Source organism: Vulpes vulpes, chromosome 4, assembly GCF_048418805.1.
Source record: "Vulpes vulpes isolate BD-2025 chromosome 4, VulVul3, whole genome shotgun sequence".
Lineage (NCBI taxonomy): Eukaryota > Metazoa > Chordata > Mammalia > Carnivora > Canidae > Vulpes > Vulpes vulpes.
In genome coordinates, this window is record NC_132783.1 from 43,314,895 (window position 1) to 43,335,837 (window position 20,943).

General features: G+C 35.8%; 1 protein-coding gene across 5 annotated transcripts in view; it reads left to right on the forward strand.

Moving 5' to 3' along the window:
* Positions 1–20,943, forward strand: part of EMCN (endomucin) — a 132,588-nt gene that overhangs the window by 57,635 nt on the left and 54,010 nt on the right. For all 5 annotated transcript variants that reach the window (XM_072755572.1, XM_072755575.1, XM_072755574.1 and 2 more), the window contains 4 exons: positions 4,430–4,468; positions 15,327–15,419; positions 15,846–15,899; positions 17,566–17,661. In XM_072755572.1, the coding sequence (XP_072611673.1) occupies positions 4,430–4,468; positions 15,327–15,419; positions 15,846–15,899; positions 17,566–17,661 (282 nt within the window). The remainder of the gene's footprint in view (positions 1–4,429; positions 4,469–15,326; positions 15,420–15,845; positions 15,900–17,565; positions 17,662–20,943) is intronic.

Sequence of the window (20,943 nt, forward strand, 5' to 3'; positions counted from 1 at the left end):
AGCTGTCAGCAGGAGCAGTAAAGTCACCAATATAAACAAAATATAATTAAATTATAGCTTGATTTTGTTGCTTGCCAAAGGCTTTTAGTTTGAGACGTGTTTGTTCTTGTTTAAAAAAAAGATAAATCAAGATAAGCACAATAGATATTAATGACACATTTGCATTAAATTGTAATTTTGAAGGCTCCCCATTGAAATAATCAAATAAACTGGAAGAAGGCTAAGTAGCAAATAACTTTCTCATTGAATGTTTCAATTTTATTTAATGTCACTTTCCAGTACTGCCATATGGAACCTCTCATGCAATGCTATGCATTTCATCCTTTGGAAAACAGTAATTTATCAGGTCACTCAGCTTCATTATTTCTTTTGTGAGTTGCACCATGTCACTTATTTGGGAACTTAGCCAGAACATTTCTTAAATGATATTTAAGTTGTTTGTATCATTTCTCTTGGGCGGATACAAAAGGAATTCTCAGGATAACACAGTCTTAGTCACACATAAGTCATGGTTTAGCCAAACCAGAAATACAAATTGACCCTTGACCTACATGAGAGGTGTTGACTCCCATGAGCAGTAGAAAGGTGCTGACTCCCTGAGCAGTAGAAAGTCCATGTAGAACTTTTGACCTCCCCAAAAGTTAATTACTAAGAGCCTTCTGTTGACCTTACAAGCAACATAAACCATCGATTAACATGTTTTGTGTGTCATGTACTATAACCTCATAATGAAGAAATCTAGAGAAAATAAAATGTTATTAAGGAAAGCATAAGAAAGAGAAAATACATCTAAAATACTATACTGTATCGAAAAAATTTGTGTATAAGAGGTCCACACATTTCAAATCTGTGTTGTTCAGGGGTCAACTGTTTTATAATAGACTTGGCTATGCCATATATATAAGTGAATGATAAGAAAAACTTGAATTGGTCATAGTAAATTATTTTTAGGCAAATCAATAAAGAATTGTATATGGAATATATATATATAGGAATGGCTGTATATATTCTTTCTCTTTTCCTGTTTAATAATATGTTCTACACATAACCATATACAGTTATATATGCATATATAGATAGGAATGCAATATCCTTGTAAGTTGATATTTAGCAAAGTTATTTGTTGTATTGCTGTTTAAGCTTTCTGTTTTAAAAGCTAATTGAGTAGGAATTCCTAGGTGGCTCAGTGGTTGAGTGTCTGCCTTCAGCTCAGGTCGTGATCCCAGGGTCCTGGGATCAGTTCTGCATCAGGCTCCCTACAAGGTACCCGATTCTCCCTCTGCCTTTGTTTCTGTCTCTCTCTCTCTTTGTCTCTCATGAATACATAAATAAGATCTTAAGGATAAATAAATACTAATTGAGTAAAGTTTAGCTTTAGATTAATGTGGATGAAACTTTAGAAATTTAGAAGTTCGTTTGCATTTCGTAAGACTTCCAGAATCAAACACAATGCACAGATTTTAAGTTGCCATCCACCCTAAGGTTTCGGTCTTTACTAAATATCTAAGTTTGAGAATAGCTTAACAGAATGCACTACACTCATTTGCTGTCTGATTTTATTCACTTTACTATAGATCAGAGCTTAGACTTTCCTCAAAACATGTGCTTTATGAAAGTTATAAGTAAAACTCAGGAATAATCTCAAATATATTCACATTTCATTAATTCACACTTAACCCATGTTCCATAGCATTCATCTTTATTAAGCTTTTATATGGATGAACTGAGTTAAAATTTGAAATGCCAAATGAAAACACTTTGTCTTCAAAATAATATTTCTGATTTCAGACCAAAAAAAGTATATATATATATAAATATATATATATATATACCAGTTTTGATTAAATATTTAAGATTTGAGCAGAATTTTGTCCTCAGAATAACAATATATGCATTAACATATGAAAGTCTGGATTTCTGAGTACACTCAATATAAGGGTTTTGAATTGGTATATATTATTATTTTTTTAAGATTCAGCTAAACCTTAAGGCATAGTTATTTTTCTTTAAATAACATGTCCCTCTAAAATTATTATGCATTTCTAAAGGTTGATAAAAAAAAAAACCTCAAAGAATAGTCAGAAGGTTTGTCTGATACAAGTTTAAAATTTTTTCACTCTTAATGAAGTCTATCAGCAAGAAAGGTTATGACCTGATATTAATAGCAAGAGGAACAAAGGGTTTTGATTTTCTTTGTATCCTAATTCTCTAGCAGCTGATAAATATTTTAAGTGCATCTTCCATATCCAGCATTATTCATGTTCAAAAGTATTTTAACTAGTTATCAAAATAGAAATTAATTACATAGGCTTTCCTTGCAGAGCAGTTTATTGGATTGAAAAGCTGTCTTTTTTAGGAGAAGAGGATGGACATTAGAATGGACAGACTTGATTTATAGTCATTGTCTCCATCTTGAGAAAGTAGTTTCACTTTTCTCAGCTAATATTTGTAGATCTGTGGAGAGGGAATGGAATGATGTCTTCCTTGCAGACATCAGCAAATAATATATAGAACAGATCAAAAGAGTTTCCTTTAAAAATGGTAGCTATAATTATCCAACTAGCAGTTTTAAATAAAATCTTTCTTTTTCCTTGAAAATTGAATTCAGGAAAGTAGAATTTGTCTTATTTATTATTATTCTTATTTTCTATCCTCATTCATTCCATGTTTTTACTAGAGACCTGGTGGTAGGTACTGGAATTGTGGCTCTGAATAAAACAAGTAATCTCTGTCCTCACAGAACTACATCCCACTGACAACAAACACACTAAAAATAATAATAATAAATAAATAAATGTTGCTATAGTAATAAAAGTACTGTTGAGCAAATGAAGCCAAGTGGTAGACTGGTTTGAAGAAAAAGAAGGAAACCACTGTAGGTGAGGTTGTTGAAGAGACATCTGAGCAGAGTCATGAAAGAGAGAAGGAAACCAGAGTATAGGGTGGGAGGACCAAGGCATAGGGAAGAGCAAGCAGAGAAGCCCAAAGCAGGAATGACCCCATGATGTTATCTACCAGAGTGAAATGATTAGAAACAAAATGGGGAGCAAGGCAAGGGGCCATAGCCTATAAAGACTTACAGTGAAAGGAATAGGGAACCATATTAGATCAGTGAAGTTTAAATTTAAATAGATTTTTCTAGGTGGTATTGGAGGGAGAGAGATGAATATTACATGAACAGCAGCCAATTAAGTAGTGAGTATACTTGGAATATATTTTGAACCTAGAGCCCATAGGGGTGAAAAAAGGGAGAATCAAGAAAGGCCACTACTTTTTGGTTTGTGCAGCTGGGGGACAATTGTACCATGCCCTGAACCAAGAAAACACAAGAAGAGGCAGATTCAAGGATATCAGTCAGGAGTTCTGTTTTAAGCATCTTTAAATTAAAGATGCTGATAGTCAAGTGAACACACAAAGAAGGCAAATGGATTTTTTTTTTGAGAGAGAGAGAGAGAGAGAGAGAGACAGAGAGAGAAAATGAGCATGCACAGGGGTAGAGGGGCAGAGAGAGAGAGAGATTCTTAAGTGGACTCCACATCCAGCACAGAGCCCAACCTGGGGCTCCATCTCACTACCCTGAGATCACGACCTGAGCCGAAATCAAGAGCCAGAGGCTTAACCTGAACTAAACCACCCAGTTTCACTGGCAAATGGATATTTTAAACTATCATTAGTGGGCTTCTCTTTGTTTTAAAATCATTTTCTATATTTTTCACACGACAGATTTTATTCATGGTGCATATACTCAGTTGTTGAAGTGATCTTTCATTATAATTTTCTCAAGTAATTTTACTGTAGAAAGCTCATCTGAATCATATTTACTTTAAAGGAATTCCCTAGGTTTGAGAGGTATCTGTCTGAACTTTCCTGAAACTTTCTTAGGTGAGGAGAGGTGTCATACCTTAGTGGCACTATGACACATGGCAGTGCCACTCAAGAAGCCCCTTCCAAAGGAACTGTAGTTGTCTGCATCATCCTGGTTTATTAAGGATGTGAAGTTGGACCAGATGCTCTAAAACAGGATTCAGCAAACTATGGTCTACAGGCCCAGTCCAGCACCCCACCTATTTTTCTAACTAGAACTTCTTTGGAATACAGCCATACCTACTCTTTAGGTATTACGTGTGCTATATTCACACTGCAATAGCAAAGTTGAATAGTTGCTCCAAGAGACTTATGACCCACCAAGCCTAAAACTTTATTGTTTGGCCCTTTAAGAAAAAATAGGCTGAGTTTGCTCTTAAGTTTTTCTAATCATGTTCTTAAGTTTTTCTAATCATGAAGCCTGTGTGATTTTATGATTTGAAGAAAACTGAATTAGAAATGAAGTAGGATCTATATCCATTTACTACCCATAACACTTGTCATAGTAGATCTGATATCCAATATCTACCTTTAGTGATTTTCTTTTCCTTTCTTTCCTCTAAAGCTGAGAATCAGAGTTTGATCAAGTCAAAAGAAACACCAGGTAAGTTTATTTTTTTCTCTCTGAGAATATTCATGAATAAAATCCCCAAACTGAGATAAAGGAGATCAGTCAGTGTGAGGGCAGGGAGAAATAGTACAAAGGAAAATATGACATGGCAACTAAAATATTTAGGAGAATCTGAATTAAAAAAAAATGCAGACCATAACAGTGGATGTGCCGGAATGCTCTGTGGCAAGATTGAGTGGAACCAGCCCTGGTAAATGCATGAAGCCTGTGGACATGTCTTCTGCCCCAAACCTGCTGTTCCTGGTCTGTTTTGGGGACTGATCTGTCCTCTCACAGAAGTATAGTTTGTCTGTGACTCTCTTCTCTGTGCTTCCCCTCATAGCCTGATCCTGGCAGCCTGAAAGTCGATGTTATAATCTACAGTTAATAGCCTAAAATATTATCACGCCAAAAAGTGCTCATGTTTTGTTATCCTAGGTTTTAAACTGAATAAATTGAGGGTGATGGCACAATAGAAATTGAAAAAGATCATTGGGCTGGGGAAAATGATACCATTGAGTTTTTTCTGTTGTTTTGAAATCGTAACTACTTGGGAGACTTTTATCTTTCTACATCCTACCTCGTACTTTTATAAATGACAAATCTCTTAGGTTCTCAATCTTGGTCAGTTCTGGTATACATAAAAATGAGAAATATATGAAATAAACTTAGAAAATCTTGTAACTTAAAAAAGTCAGAAAAATAAATCCATGAAAATTATGACCAACTTTCACTTTCATAGACTAATCATCATAGTCTACCTTCTGCATCATGTGTTCGAGAAACTCAAAATTGAAATGATTATGCTGTTGACTTTTAATTAGTAATCTTCTATGCAATATATCTCATGAATAAAGAAGTTATTTTTATATCAATTCTCTTTATTTCACCTCATCACTATATTTTTTTATTCTTTTCATTTACATAGTCTAGAAATACACTAGAAGAAACACTGGGAAAAACAAAACAAAAACAGTGCACCCAAGCAAACAAGGCAGCTTTGCATTGAATGATGGTTTGCACTGTTCTGGAGAAGTCCTTACTTTATGCTTCATGGACTGGTTATCCAGGGGAAGTCACAGATGGAAGAAAATTGAGAAGCTGCCAAAATCAACAGCTCCTTTAAGGAGGGATTGAAGCATCCTTTAAGAGATAAATTACAAAATGCCAGCTCTAGCTATAGTTGAATTTTAACTATAATAAAAAGTCCATTTACATTATTTAAGTTTTTAGTTATAGAAATTAATTCCTCTAAGACAGATAATAAACACATCATTGATTTGAACAGTGGATTAAAAAGAAGTGAAACTGATTTTATAAACTATGAGAAAAGTCAGTCTTTAACTTCTGTGATACATGTTCTGGGTAAACACTAAATCCAGACTCACTCAAAAAAAAAGCATAATGACAAAGTAGCCATTATACATCTGTTGACAACTGTAATCATTTATCCAGTAATTTATTATCAAAGATGGTCAAATATCAAATCTGTGAAAGACACACATAGGACCAAGAATAGGCATATTATAGAAAGAAAGAAAGAATTAGCATTTCTTTTTAAAGTAGAAGTTGAGGTAAAATCCTAGCCCACAGAAGTATTATTAGCACTGCTTCCTTTTCATAAATATGAGCTAATATGCATTTAGCCTTTGATTACATCATATATAGTTCTCACATTTGGCAATTTCTTTCATATTATGTATCCCTCTTTCATTTTCTTGGAAAAATTATGTTTTTACCACTAACTCCAAAAAATATTATTAAGGGTATAGAAATTGATGATTGTTTTACATAAAAATTTGGGGGGAATTCAAAATAAGTAAAAGCAACTATAAATAAAGCATCAATTATAAGAAATTGTACATAGATATGATGTCTAACAGTATATAAAAAAGAAAGCTAATCATAGAAATAGGGAAATGATTGATCAAGGTCTGAAGATATGTCCATATATTCCATTCAATTGAGGATAGGTAGTATGAGTGGATAGTTGTATTTAACAATGCAAGGCATGAAGAATTTATGCCCAATGTCTGAAGTATGTGGGAAAGACAAACTTCAACCATCCACTGTAGCATATATAGTAAGACCACAAATTTAGTCTAAACTTAGTCTAAATACACATAACCATATATTCAACCAACCACCACTAGCCCAGGCATTTAATAAATAGTCCTTTTGTTCCATTACATGTGACACTACCTAAGAGTTATGAGTGATACATGGAGCCGGCCATTAAGGGTTACCAAGGAAGACTAGTTAGCATGGTAAAAACCAAAAATAAATAAGTAAATAAATTAATAAATAAATAATAAAAACCACACACAAAACTGTAATAACCCTAGTAGCCATATAGGTCTACAATGTGTCATAGACAAACTTCAAACTTCTTAACCTTAGGTTAAGATTGGAGGAGGGCAGAGATCCCCCCCCCCTTTAGCAGTGCTTGTGTTATGTATCAGATTTAGGAAAGCAGTTTAAGGAAGAGGAGGAAAAGACTCACAAAAGAAATGACTCTCTAGCTTCCAGCCTACTCACTTTTCTAGCTCTGAGTTCAGAGCTAATGAGGAAATGCAAAGAAAAAGTGATGCAAGGCTATTTATTCCCTAGAGATATACACAGGAATCATATGGCCTTCACAACAATTTTAAGCAATGATGGAATTCACTTTTCTTCAGCCTTATCATTTTTCCACAGACAAGCAGAGCTAATAATGTGTCCTTGAAAATGAGACTCTTGATTTCTTTGATACAAGACCTTAGATTTGAAGAAAAATGGACCAATGTGCCTCAGTGTATTGGGAAAGAAATAAACCATTTGCCCTCAATCTTCTGGAAAATACAACTATATTACTCAGAGTTCTCCAGAGAAACTATATATATATATATCTATGCATAAAGATTTATTATAAGGAATTGGCTCATGTATTTTGAAAGCTGAGAAGTCCCAAGATCTGCAGCCAGCAGGCTGGAAGCCTGGAGACCCAGGAGAGTGTATTGTGTAGTTCCAGTCCAAGGCCTGAGAACCAAAAAAGCCAATGGTGTAAGTTCCAGACTGAAAGCCAGAAGGCTGGGGACCCAGAAAGAGCCAATATTTCAATTTGAGTCCAAATGCAAGGAAAGATCAATGTCCCAGTTCAAGGCAATCAGTCAGGAAGAGTTTATTCTTTACTCCTTACTTCTTACTGTAGGAGAGTCAGCCTGTTTATTCCATTCAGGTCTTCAACTGATTGGATGAGAGCCATCCACATCGGAGGGCAATCTGCTTTACTTTATTCAGTCTACTGATTCACATGTTAATATCATCCAAAAAATACACTCACAAACACATCCAGACTAATGCTTGGCCAAATATCTGGGAATCCTATGGCCAAGTCAAGTTGACATATAAAATTAATCATTGCAACAACATTCCAATCACAAGTGATCAGCACAACTTGTGAACGATTTCATTGTAACCATCTTCTTTACTTTAACTGTGTTTCACAACCTCAATTGCATTATAGACATTAATTTTGATGGAAAATTTGAAGCCAGAACAGACATTACAGGTCTTACCAAACCTGACCACTGACCTTTGGAAAGGAGAATGCTCCATCCTGGCATTTTCATTGTGCTCAACATTCTATGTAATGGCTGAGAGTTGGTTGCTGACCTCTAGGAATTCATATGATGTGAAGCATCAGTCTTTTTATACAGAAGGTTACTTATCTGAGTATTCTAACTTTGAATGACAGAATCTTGACACAATGGTTCAGTTGGAATCCATTCAAGCTAGAAATACACCTGTAGCAAAGCAATATCTAGAGGTTTATTGTTTCTTTTTAACTTGGAAATTTTGTAATGTTTAAAAGATTAGTTGAGAATAAAAGGAGTCACTAATGGAAGATGTCAATATTGATGTGGTAGGGTCTGCCATAAACTTTGACTTAGGAAATTGTATATATCTGGGTATAGCTAAGTGATTTCTCCTCTAGTTCAAGAAATCGGCTGAGTCTCCAGGAGAGGCTTGTGCCTCTGTAGTCTACATGGAAGGTCATAAGAACTTACAGTCTCAACTGATTAGCTACCCAGCATCCACTTTAAGAACCAATAAACTTCAATGTTAATACTAATGGTATGTACCTTATAAACTCTACAGTGTGCTTTATTTGATATATTAGGAATAATTCTCTCTGTCTCCTTGTATGTATCTGCATGGTCTGGTTTGGCCTCTTGAAGGAAGGTGTTTATGGTTTGCCTTGATGGAAAGAAGTTTGTCTGGATTGGGTCTAAATTGAAAGAGGCTATGTTTTATGTGACAAGGATAAGAGGCATGAAGTTGTAACTCATTCCTGCTGACATGCAGCAGCAGGCAGCGTAAAGTCATGTTTGACAGCACAGACTCTAGAGCCTGCATTCAAATCCTGATTCTGCTACCTAACTTGCTGTGTGACCTTGGGCAAATTATTTAATCTCCCTGGGCCTCAGTTTCCACTTTGTAAAATGCAAATATTTACAATGCAATAATTGAATGAGTTAATATTTGTAAAACACTTAGAATAGTGCCCGACACATAGAATTCCAAAAGGGTTTGAAAATGAAAATCCTATTTGTTTTCATGTCCATATTTTGAAATGCTTACCCTCATATTCTCAGAGCTGACACAGTTACATACTGTAAAACTTTCCAGTGTGTTCAGGTCATATTATCCAGATTGTGAATTTAAAGTAAGATAATGCATCTGTGTTAGGAGAAGGGTAAGAACATTCTAAACCTTTAGAATGCTGAGAAAATATTTCATTGATTTCATTGATATTGGTACCATCAACAAGTAAGATGAACTTAACTCACTTAAAATTTGTTGATTTCATGATATATTGAAAAGGGAAGAGAAACACTTCTGAATCCTACTTGGTTTACGTCTTAGTTCTATTTACTGTCAGATGTATTACCTTGTGTCTCCAAGTCACAATATCTCTCATGTTTAAAACACAATATTAAAAATGTTTCAGAATAAGATGATTAACACAGTGCCTCATTCATTCTTTGTATATTGTATATAATATATATATTGTATAATTTCCAGCTTTCTGGAAATTAATAACTATTCATATTCAAATCACAAAAAATACATCTTTCTTCAATATGTAATTCTGCAAAGTTACATAAAGTAAATAAATCTCCATTCACAGTTATCACTGGGTTAGAAGATTCTGTTACCCAAGGTTAGTCACATTGATAACTCAAAGCAATGGGAAGAAATTTGAGATAAAACTCTTTTTTTTTTTTTTTTTTGCATTGTTTTAAGAGTACACCAAAGTCAGGGCCCCTGAGTGGTTTAGCTGGTTAAATGTTTGGCTTCAGCTCATGTCATGATCTTGGGGTCCTGGGATGGAGCCTCACGTTGGGGCTCAGCAGGGAGTCTGCTTCTCTCTCTCTCCCTGTCCCTACCCCATCTTGTGCACATGCACACTCTCTCTCAAATAAATAAATAAGATCTTTTTAAAAAAGTACAGCAAGGTCAGAAAGGTAAGTTCTGATGAGAACAGAGAACAGAACTTTCCTTTCGATATTTTGCCCATTAAGTAGACAGGGCATGCAGTCATAGGTGAAAATACATTCTAGCTATGACAAAATCTTGATCGAAAGGAACCTTGACAAGAATCCAGAGTCTTAAAGCTAGAAGAGACATCAGGGATCATATCAGCATATCCCCCCAACCCCGACCAAAACACAGAATGGCACCAACTATACTTCTAGCATTTGTTGTCTGAACCCTTATATGCCAATTACTTATAGAATAAGCCATTTTTCTCTCATAATAAAGCCTAGAGTAGACTGCCTTTCTTTCCCTGAGTGTCAAGATGCTCAGAATCAATTCTTACAAGAATATCAGAAACTGTATTAATGTTTGGCATTAACTCTTAGAAGGAGCCTGTTTGTTTCATCAATTTGCATTGGTTCTGATTTCTTATTTCTATTGTATTCAACTTGTGGTATAAATCATTGCTTAAGCCCACAGATCCTTTTTGTTAAGAGTTAGCTCATAAGTAAAATTCAATAAGCAATAACAGAGTCTCTCTTATTTTAATACCTGACATATTGTTTTGCCTTATTCTTTATTTCTTGTTTCACATCTGTCCGCTTTGGGCTATGCTCCCCACCTCCAACTAGAATGTATGTTCCTTAAATGCAATAACTACCTCTTTTCCTCTATTTCTTTCAATGTCTCCTGTTGGACTGGTGTAGGTATCTATTTTTTTCTTATAGTAGAACGAATGAAAATATTAATAGTACAATGATCTTAAACATTCCCATCCAAATATGATGACACAGAAGGTATGCTCATTAATTCATGTCATCTTTAACATTAGTGACTTCTGCCAAAAAGTTTGTTTATCTGTAAAGCAAAGACTTATGGACTCTACTTCTGGACACTGTCCTAACATTTGGGAAACATCAATGAGCAAAATATTATCCTTTCCCTCAAAGGTCTTAGATGAGAAAGATAGAATTCACAGCAGTGTAGGAAAGACGGATCACAAGTGCCAGAGAGGTGAAGAAAGGTGGGGACCAGTTTGCAGGACTGAAAAAGGTGGTCAGGGTAAGCTTTCCTAAAAAAGATTTTAATAAATACAAGGAAGTGAGCAAACCAACACGTGGAGGAAGAGCACCCAGGCAGAGCTAGAACATGAGGAGAGGCCCTGTGTGTTGCATTGCCTGCGCTGAGGAAGTGGGGCAGGAAATTTGCCAGGCAGATTGCCTAGGGTTTGGAGGGTTATCACAAGGACTTTGGCTTTTTTATAAGTGGAATGGGGAATGTTGGGCATCTTGAGAAAGTAGTGACATGATATGACTCATATTTCATGAATATAAATCTGAGAGCTAAGGAGAAGACTGTCAGATGAAGCAAAGATACTTTGGAAATTTTCCAGGATAGAGATGATGTTAGCTTAGACCAGGGTAGTCACAGGGTAGGTAGCATGAGGTCCCCAAATTCTGTTAATATTTCAGAGGTGATACCAATAGATATTCCTAGTGATCCTGCATGTGGGATAGGATGGAAAAGATGGGGGCAAAAATAGCCATGAGGTCTTTGGCTTGAAGGGTTGGAAGGACTGATTGCCAGATGGGAAGGCTGCAGATAAAGCAGAAGTTCAAGTTTGGACATGTTGAATTTAAGGTGTTTGTTATTTGCTGTGTAAGCATGTGGCTTTATGAATCTGGAATTTAAGAATGAGGTCTGGGCTGGAAATACGAGTTCAGGGATCATTGGATTGATTTAAGCCTAGAAACAGAATGAGATCATCACAGAAATTACTGTAGTTGGAGTTAAGGACCAAGTATTAAGCCTCAGGACCCTCCAGGAGGGTCTGCAACTCAGAGAAAGAAGGAGGAACCAGCCAGAGACCAGAGAGTAAACCATAAACTGTGTTCCTACTGGAAGCCACATGAAGAAAAGCTGTTAAGAAGCAGTGAATGATTTATTGTGTCAAAGGCTAGAAAGTTATTTTTAAAAATGAGACATGAATCCATCAAATTGCAATTAAGCAAGAGTCCCAATTATTGATAAAAAATGGGAAATGATCATTCAATTCAATTGAGTTTAGCCCCTTGGGTAGTTCTTTAAGTATCCACATATTAGAAAAGAATGTAGACAACATACAAGAAATAAAAATAGAATGTCTTTCTCGTATAGAATGTCTTATCCTCTACTGCCATTCACACTTTCCTCCCATTAATATCTATGTATCATATATACTCTCCTCTAAGAGAGCAACAGAGACTCCTCCAGCCTGAGTTTCTCTTCGGAGGAGTTTCTGGCTCCCAGGAACAGGACTGCTTTCATATCTTTGCTAAGCTCAGTCATTGGCTGAGAGCAGCCTGGGGGAGGCATGGCATCAGCAAGAACACAGTGATGAATTTCAGAAAGCAAGTGGGGAAGCTTGATCAGTTACACTGCCCATAGTTGGAGTTTTCTGAGGCTCATTCTTATGGCCACTAAAGTGGCCCTGGACATCAATAGGTCTTCTGTCTTTCTATAGCCCAATGATTTATCAAGTAATTGGTTTATAGCAACTGTCAGATGCAGTGGGGTAAATTTGGATACACATTATCACAAAGAATTTGGTTCAAAGGGTCTCTACCTCAAACATTCTGCTCCAAGTTTTGGGCTGAAGCTTGTAAACTGGGTTTAAATTATGACACAACATATCTGCAATTAAATAATCATTATAATCAACAAAAGTCAGGGTCCCACAGTAAATCTATGTCATCTAAGAGTGCTATATACACCAATTATTCCAGTTTCTGGTTAGAGAAAATAAGTGTCCAAAAACATGAAGGTGTCTGAATAGTCTGTTGCATACATTAAGAATTTTTGAGAAAATGGGACACGTTGACTTTGGTTGAAAAGTACAACTCTTTAGAGGCCTAATCACAATATATTTTAAAATAATATAAAATCATATAATAATAAAATATTATTATAAAATAATACAAATATATTAGTATCAAGTACTTTTCTAAACCATTTAAATTTAAGCATACTCATTTAACTTTACAACACTATGATATAGAACTATTAAAATCACCATTTGTATATGTGGGAGCTCAAGCAGAAAGAGGTTAAGTGACTTGCCTGGCATTCTACAGGAAACAAGTTCTATATTCAGACTTGAAGCCATGAACTCTGACTTCAGAATCATGCTTTTAACTACTCCACTATACTTCTCCTGTATCTCCTCTGCCGATGCTGTTTCAGTAGTAATGTAGCATAATAGAGTCTCAACAAAATCCATAGAGATCATGAGCTCTGAACACATCATGGATCCTTCTGTCTTAGTCACAGAAAGAATTCCATTATGGTTGTAACTTATGAATTAAGCCAAGAATAATAATTTAATCAATATGAGCATGATAGTAGAGATGATTTCTCAAACTGTGAGTTAATTTCCAAAAGAAATTCATGACCACTACTGGAAAAATTAAATAAAAGAAAACAAAATACTAGAAGGGATTACATGTGATAGAGGTACAGTGTGTGTGTGTGTGTGTGTGTGTGTGTGTGTGTGTGTGTGTAAATATACTAGATTCAGAAATGATTGTTTAAAGACTTATCTGAGAGAGAGAGGGAGAGAGAGCATGAGTGGGAGAAGGGGTAGAGGGAGAGGGAAAGAGAATCTGAAGCACTGCTGAGCACTGAGCCCAACTCATGAGTCATGGGGCTGGATCCCATGACCCATGAGGTCATGACCTGAGGAGAAATCAAGAGTTGGATGCTCAACCGACTGGGGTGAGCAGTGCCCCCAGAAATTATTTATTAATTGAAGGTTGCAGTTAAAAGAAAACAAAAATTTTAAAATGTTTGTCCAAGGAGTGAATAAATTCTTTCAAGAACCATTAACTCCATTGCCAACCCTATGGATCATTAGCACTAACAGTTGGCACTGTACAATCAACATGTTTTAAGTAGGAAAGTTTGGAGTTTTATCTAAACCACATAAGTTATATTCAGAGTTGTAGCCACTTAGCTTGTCTATGAGAAGGTAATAAGATAGGATATGGAGTCTTGAAAATTAACCCTCAGGATATCCCAGGTGGATTAATGTCACTGGTAATTTAATCAGCCATCTTGTTCTCTACCAACACAATCAAAAGAGCAACGTTCTCACTAAAACACTTGACACAAGAAAAAGCAGCTAAAAGTACCCAAGGTTTCAGCTAGTTCCCACACTTTCATTTAATATTTCTTTTTCTGCTGTTTAGTGCACTAGCCTGACATTTTCCTTTGTTCTTATGGGCATATATCTAGCTTCCTCCCACAGATTTCTTGCATGGCAAGAACGGTACAGACTCTAAACATTATTCTTCCCCCACAGATGTCAAAAATGCATGAGCATGCAGTGCGTGCTGGGCTGTGGGTGGCTAAGAGGGAAAGATCCAAGGCAGTCATAGGCAATATCAATTTCTTTGATGCAATTATACACGTCCTCAATACTCCTAAGGGGGCCATAATTATAAGCGATGCCTCTTGGTTCAGCCAAGCAGCCAGCTCCATTTCACTGTATACCCACTGCAGTTAGAGCTCCATGTGGAGTATGATGGGAGTTACGGCCTTCACACTGCAGGAACTTAAACTTTAGCAGTGAGACAAGGCAAACAGGTGTGATCAAAGGAAATGACTTTAAACAACATTGTTTGAAAAATAATTCTTTTTCGAAATCATTCTAAATACAAACTGTGCTTTATCCCAAGTTCACAAGAATAAATACTATAAGCTCCTAAGACATTTAAATATTGGTATTTCCTTGCAACTTATTGAGAGTGGATTTTGAATAATATATTTTTATTTAAATTTTTGTTTCAGTCCTTCTGACTGAAGATGGCAGATGTTAACTTAAGCAAACAAATTAATAATGATGATTAACTTAAAATTAACATTTTCTGTGGAAGAAAATGTGCATTTATGCCTGTTTTAAGTATGTGTGTTGGAAAAATTTCTCTATTCCCCAAAATTGTAATATCTGAAATGAAAGTACTGCTTTTGAATAGATTTGCATCCCATAAGAATTTCATGCAGCAGATGATATAGGCTACAGTGAAGGATAAGAAACTTACTCAAGCTTTCTAGCCAGTTCTTAAAGATATGATACTGATACCCAGGTTTTGTGATTCTAAATTTAATCATCTTTACAGGAAATATAGATGAACTTATGATTTAGTGTATGATTGTACGCATCCTATTATTCAACAATAAACAGTTTTCACAGGTCCTCAGAAATGCAAGCTGTTAAAATGTAATTTCTGCAAAGAAATTCAGTAAGAAGAATCAATACCCTCATCTGACTGGATTTGTGATTTTCCTACAGTTAGCACTCTACAACCAGATGCATCGCCTTCTCATACCAGTACATTACCCTCAATCTCAGTAACAATTCCAGGAAACATCTCCCAGTTTCAAGGTATGATTTCTGTATGCATGAGTGGGAATTTTCTTTACTTGATCCCTTCTCACCAAGAAAATCCTACAAATCTTTTTTAACAGCTTTATCAAGATGTAACTGAAATACAAAACAAAATTGCACATCTGTGGTAAAGCAGGGACACAAGGAAACTTTGAAAATGACAGATATGTCTATTACCTTGATTGTGGTGATAGTTTCAAAGGTATATACATTTGCCCAAACTCATCAAATTGTACATTAATTCCTTGCCAATCTTAATTTACAAAACAGACTTCAGAATGAGAGAGATTTTTTTCTACTTGACACATCATACCTAGAGATTACAGAGGCTTACTTAAATGGGGGGGAGGGAAGGAATAAGATTTTGAGAATTGTCATACATTAACCAAAGGTGACTTTTTTTTTTCTTTCTTAAAACAATAGGTACTGAGGATGCAAAAAATGCAAGCTCTTCTTCAGCCAGCCCCTCTTATTCCAGTGAGTAACAGACATATCTTCATTTGTGACACCAAATATGTAAAATGTTTGAATGTGGCTGATAAAGGAGAGGATTCGATTATAGACAGCCTTTTATCAACTTTACTGAATCTGCAGTTTCATTATAATATTACCTAACTGCTGCCTGTTTTGAGGATTTCCTACTATTGAGACTGATTTTAATGAGCACAGATTTGGAATTTTTTTCTTACCTTAGTGCTAAGCAATTACTACCAAGGGTCAAGGTGAATTGATGAGACTAGTCTTAGATAAGCCAAAGTGCACAGGCAGAGGGATTCAAAGAAATGAATTGTTCAGGCAGCCCTGGTGGCTCAGCAGTTTAGCGCCTGCCTTTGGCCCAGGGCCTGATCCTGGAGACCCGGGATAGAGTCCCACATTGGGCTCCCTGCATGGAACCTGCTTCTCCCTCTGCCTCTCTCTTTCTCTCTCTCTGTGTCTCTCATGAATAAATAAATAAAATACTTTAAAAAAATAAAAAAAAAAGAAATGAATTGTTCACCTTCACAGAACTTTACCATATGTTAAAAATGGCCTTTAAAGAAATACTCCGTTTTAGCAAAAACATATATATGTATACATATATATACACATACATATGTACACGTATACATATATATATACATATATGATGTAATATATATGTGTATGTTAGGACTGACTATAAAAAAAATCCACTCATTTCCCTAGAAATTAAGAATAAGATGAATGCTTATGAAACTGATGATAAAAGATCACCTAGGCTTAAGTAAAGCCATTCCATTCAGTAAGTCAGCATGCCATTTATTAACTTGCTGATTCATGGCATCTTTAATTTGGGAGGCACTAATGATCTCGCTCAAGGTCTAATATGAAACAAATGTTTAACTATAACTTTGGAAGTATAAACCATCCTACAGAAAATTGGATAAATACGAGGAGTACATATGCAAGCAGATGAGAATACTCAGCTAAATAATAACTGTGGCCTCTACATCTCTAGTTGTATGACTATGACAGCTTTGTCTTTTTATCACTGTCTTTTTAACCTGAGCAAAGACTGTACAAAAGAAGACAGATGTTAAGAACCAAACCAAAACAGTAAAACTCTCCTCTGAATAAAAACTCACCCCAATTTAACTGTCGCTATGGAAAGATAAGGCAAAATTGCACAGGCAGAGAGCTCCATAAAAATGAATTGTTCACCTTCACAGAACTTTACTATGTTGAAAATGGCCTTCAAAGAAACACTCCATTTTAGCAAAAACATATATATATGCCATATATATATATATATATATATATATACTTTTTTATAAAGTAGTACAGTATATAATATGTGAAGTGGGTCTGACTATGGTCTAGAGGACATCTTCTGCTTCTCCAGTCTTCTATCTCCTCACTTCTGTAGTCTCTAAGAAGGTGAGGAAACCAGCATCCTTAGGTTTGGAACTTTATTTCAAAAGGTTGCAAGACTGACATCAAGTGGATACATCAGAAATGACAACCGGGGTAAAATTTTGAATCTGATAAACGCTTGCCAAAAATACAGTAGTTTAACTGAGTGAGCTGTAAAGAAAGAAGGATGCATACATACTTTTGTTCAGTAAACTATTTACTGTTAAATTCAATAGGCACTCAAATTGACAATGTCCTCAATACTTTGTAGGTGTCATTTTGCCAGTGGTGATTGCTTTGATTGTAGTGACACTTTCAGCATTTGTTCTTGTGGGTTTGTATCGAATGTGCTGGAAGGCAGACCCAGGTAGGTAATAGGGTTTCCTTTCATTTTGTTTTCTGAAATGCGAATATATGTTCAGTCTAAACTTGAATTTAAACTCTTAAGGGGACGGGAGGGTTAAAGAAAGAAATAAAATGCACTATTGCATGATCACAGAAATAGAGGGGAAGGGGCAGAGAAATCCATTGAATGCTGATGAGTGTAAGGAGTGAGGATTACCTGCTAGTGGCAGATAATATCAAATATGGACAGATTCTTTTTAATGAAATAACCCCAGTTTTGTGAGTGGTCAGGGGATTATGGTGGTAAAGAAGGCATCAAATGACATACCTTATCTGTAGTGAAGATTTTTTCCACTTCCATGTGGCAGAGAATAAAGGTCAGTGTTGCTAAGAATTTAGTAGAGGAGCCCACAGTCTCAAGAAGAGTGTTCTGTGATTTATTCCCTCGTGAGAGTCCCAGCTTCCTCCCAATGAAGGTATCTTCCATGATTGTGTGTTCTGCTAATTGATTCAGCTCCTCAGGATTGACCATGATTGCAATTTTTAGTGGGCTTTTAGCTGGACAATTCTCTATTATCCTCCTTCATCTCTCCAATAGCATTTAAAACCTTCCTTCTTTTCTTCATAAGAGCACTGCTACTCTTTAACTATAGAGAAGAAACGGAGATGCTGGAGGGGAGGTGGGTGAAATGGGTGATGGGGATTAAAGAGGGCCCTTGTGATGAACACTGACTGGTGTGTGTAAGTGATGAATCTCTAAATTCTACTCCTGAAACTAAAATTACTTAATGCAATAGCACTATTCTCTTTTACATCCTCACTCTTTGTTTTTCTCTGTTTTCTTCTTGCTGTTTCATCTTCTTCCTCCTCTTAAAATATTGATGCTTTTCATAATGGCATTATATTTTTATCCTTTTTTAAATAAAATTTTTATTCTAAAATAGATTTACAGAAAAGTTACAGGGATAGTTAGAGAGTTCCCAATACACCAGATACCCTGTTTCTCTTATTATTAATATCTTACAATGGTATGCTATATTTGTCACAAGTAATAAGCCAATATTGATACATTGTAATTAATTAAATCCCTACTTTATTTAGTTTTCCTACAGTCTTCCTTCAGTCTTTTTTTCATCCCAGAACCTTGAGCTCTCTCGAACCTCCTTCAGGTCGCATGGCTCAGCACTCCCCTCTGTGGTCTTCAACACCAACCCATCTTTCCATTCCAGACCCAAGCCCTAGTTGTGTAAATGTAGTGTCATGTACCCATGCCTTCATCCATACTATTCCCTTGCCTAGAACACCTCGCTCACCTCTTAACTTTTATAACATACCCAAACTCCAATTTAGCCATGGAAGATCTAGCTCAAACAGCAACTGAGAGTATCTTTCTATAACACACCATCTCTTTAAGAAGAATAGACTGTTTTCTTACTTCTAATTGCACAGAATTTTATATTATTCATCACAGTGTCATACAGTTACTTCTCTATATGCCTGCTTCCCTGGCATGATGGGTCTTAGTTCTTTCGGGGCTGCTATAATAAAAGTATGGTGGGTAGGTGGGTTCAACAACAAAAAATTCTCACAATTCTGGAGGCTGAGAAGTCCAATCAAGGCATCCTCAGATCTGATATGTGATGAGGGCACTCTTTCTCCTTTATATGCAGCCACCCTCTCACAGTGTCTTTGTATGGCAAAGGCAATAAGAGGGTTCTCTGGGGTCCCTTTTATAAGGGCACTAATCCCATTCATGAGGACTCCACCCTTATGACTTAATGACTCTCCAGATGTTCCACCTCCTAATATTGTCCCATTGGGCATTAAGATATAACAGATGAATTTTAGAAGGACAAAAACAGTCTGTAACATCAAGCAAGCCCTCTAAGTCACAAACCACATATTGTTCACATTGCTTTGTTCATAATATATACAGAACTTTACTAGATGCTTGTCAAATTAAATTTTTAAATTTTCAATAAGATAGGTTTCCTCTCCTCATTTCAATTCTAAATATTTCACTAACAAGAATATCACACAGTCTCATATACTTTGAAGAAGTAAAAATGGATTGTTTTTATCTTTTTTTAAGACATTTATTTATTTGAGAGAGAGAATATGAGCGGGAGAGGCAGAGGGAGAGGGAAAGAGAATCTCAACAGATGTTGTGCTGAGTGTGGAGTCTATGACGGGGCTCGATCTCACAACCCTAAGGCACTGCCTGAGCTGAATGCTTAACAGACTTTGCCACCTAGGCACTCCGAAACTTATTATTTTTATAAGATATGCAAGCCAGACTATTCTTTACCCCATGAACAATGTGCCCCCAGAACATTAATGGATGCTGTTCCTGCGGCCAATCCCTGACCATGGACTGCACAGAGAGTTCAGGGCATAAGCGTGACAGTACAAGGCACAGGTACACAAAAAATAAGTAGTATTCACTTTTGCTCTTATTGGAAAATAAGAAGAAAACAAATAAATGCCTTTCCCTTTGGGAGTTAGTGAATAAACTTCTTAATAATGTCTGAAATTTGTTTCCTTAGTCAATTTCCAGAGCGGAAATAGCAATTTTATAAATCAGTTTAATTACTCTAAGTTTCTAAACCACCAATCCTATTTTTTATGGGAAATTGACCATCCAAGTTGAACCCTGTGGATGTTGAGTATGTAGGATAGGTAAAAAATTAATGTGCTAAATCCATTTGTGAAAATACCCTGTACTGAAAGACTGCTTTTGCAAAAGAAGATTTTCAAATAAGTTATTTGAAAAGTTGACCTTTTCTACTAAGAAGACGATGGATGAATTGGACCATTTAGGGAAAAATGTATAAAATTCCTATAGCTATAGATAGTCATTTTGGAGACATATAATACTTTAGAACAAAGTTCAAAAAAAAAAGTTCAACAATTGTACAATTAGCCAAATCTATTTGGTTATTGTTAACTTTGCTTTCCAAACAGAATTTTACATCATTTTTATTGAATTAGCACCATTAGACACCCACAGCTAATCTCTCTTCAAGTATGTGGGGGAGACTTTATCAAGTTCAGAAATTTGTAAACCCTTTCTGCTTTGTGGAAGACCACATGAATCAGAGATTTCGGTATGAAATTAAGCTTATCCAAATAATGTTGACAATAGTCTAAGCTTTAGCCCAAGTAAGAATAGCATTTATACAGAAGGTCATCTGTTGGTATGCATCTATCTGCTAATGAACCCATATTAGAATATTTGAAGGAAAAAATATTAAAACAGGCATGCAAAAAAATATCAACTCATTTTGAAACAAGATTATGAGCA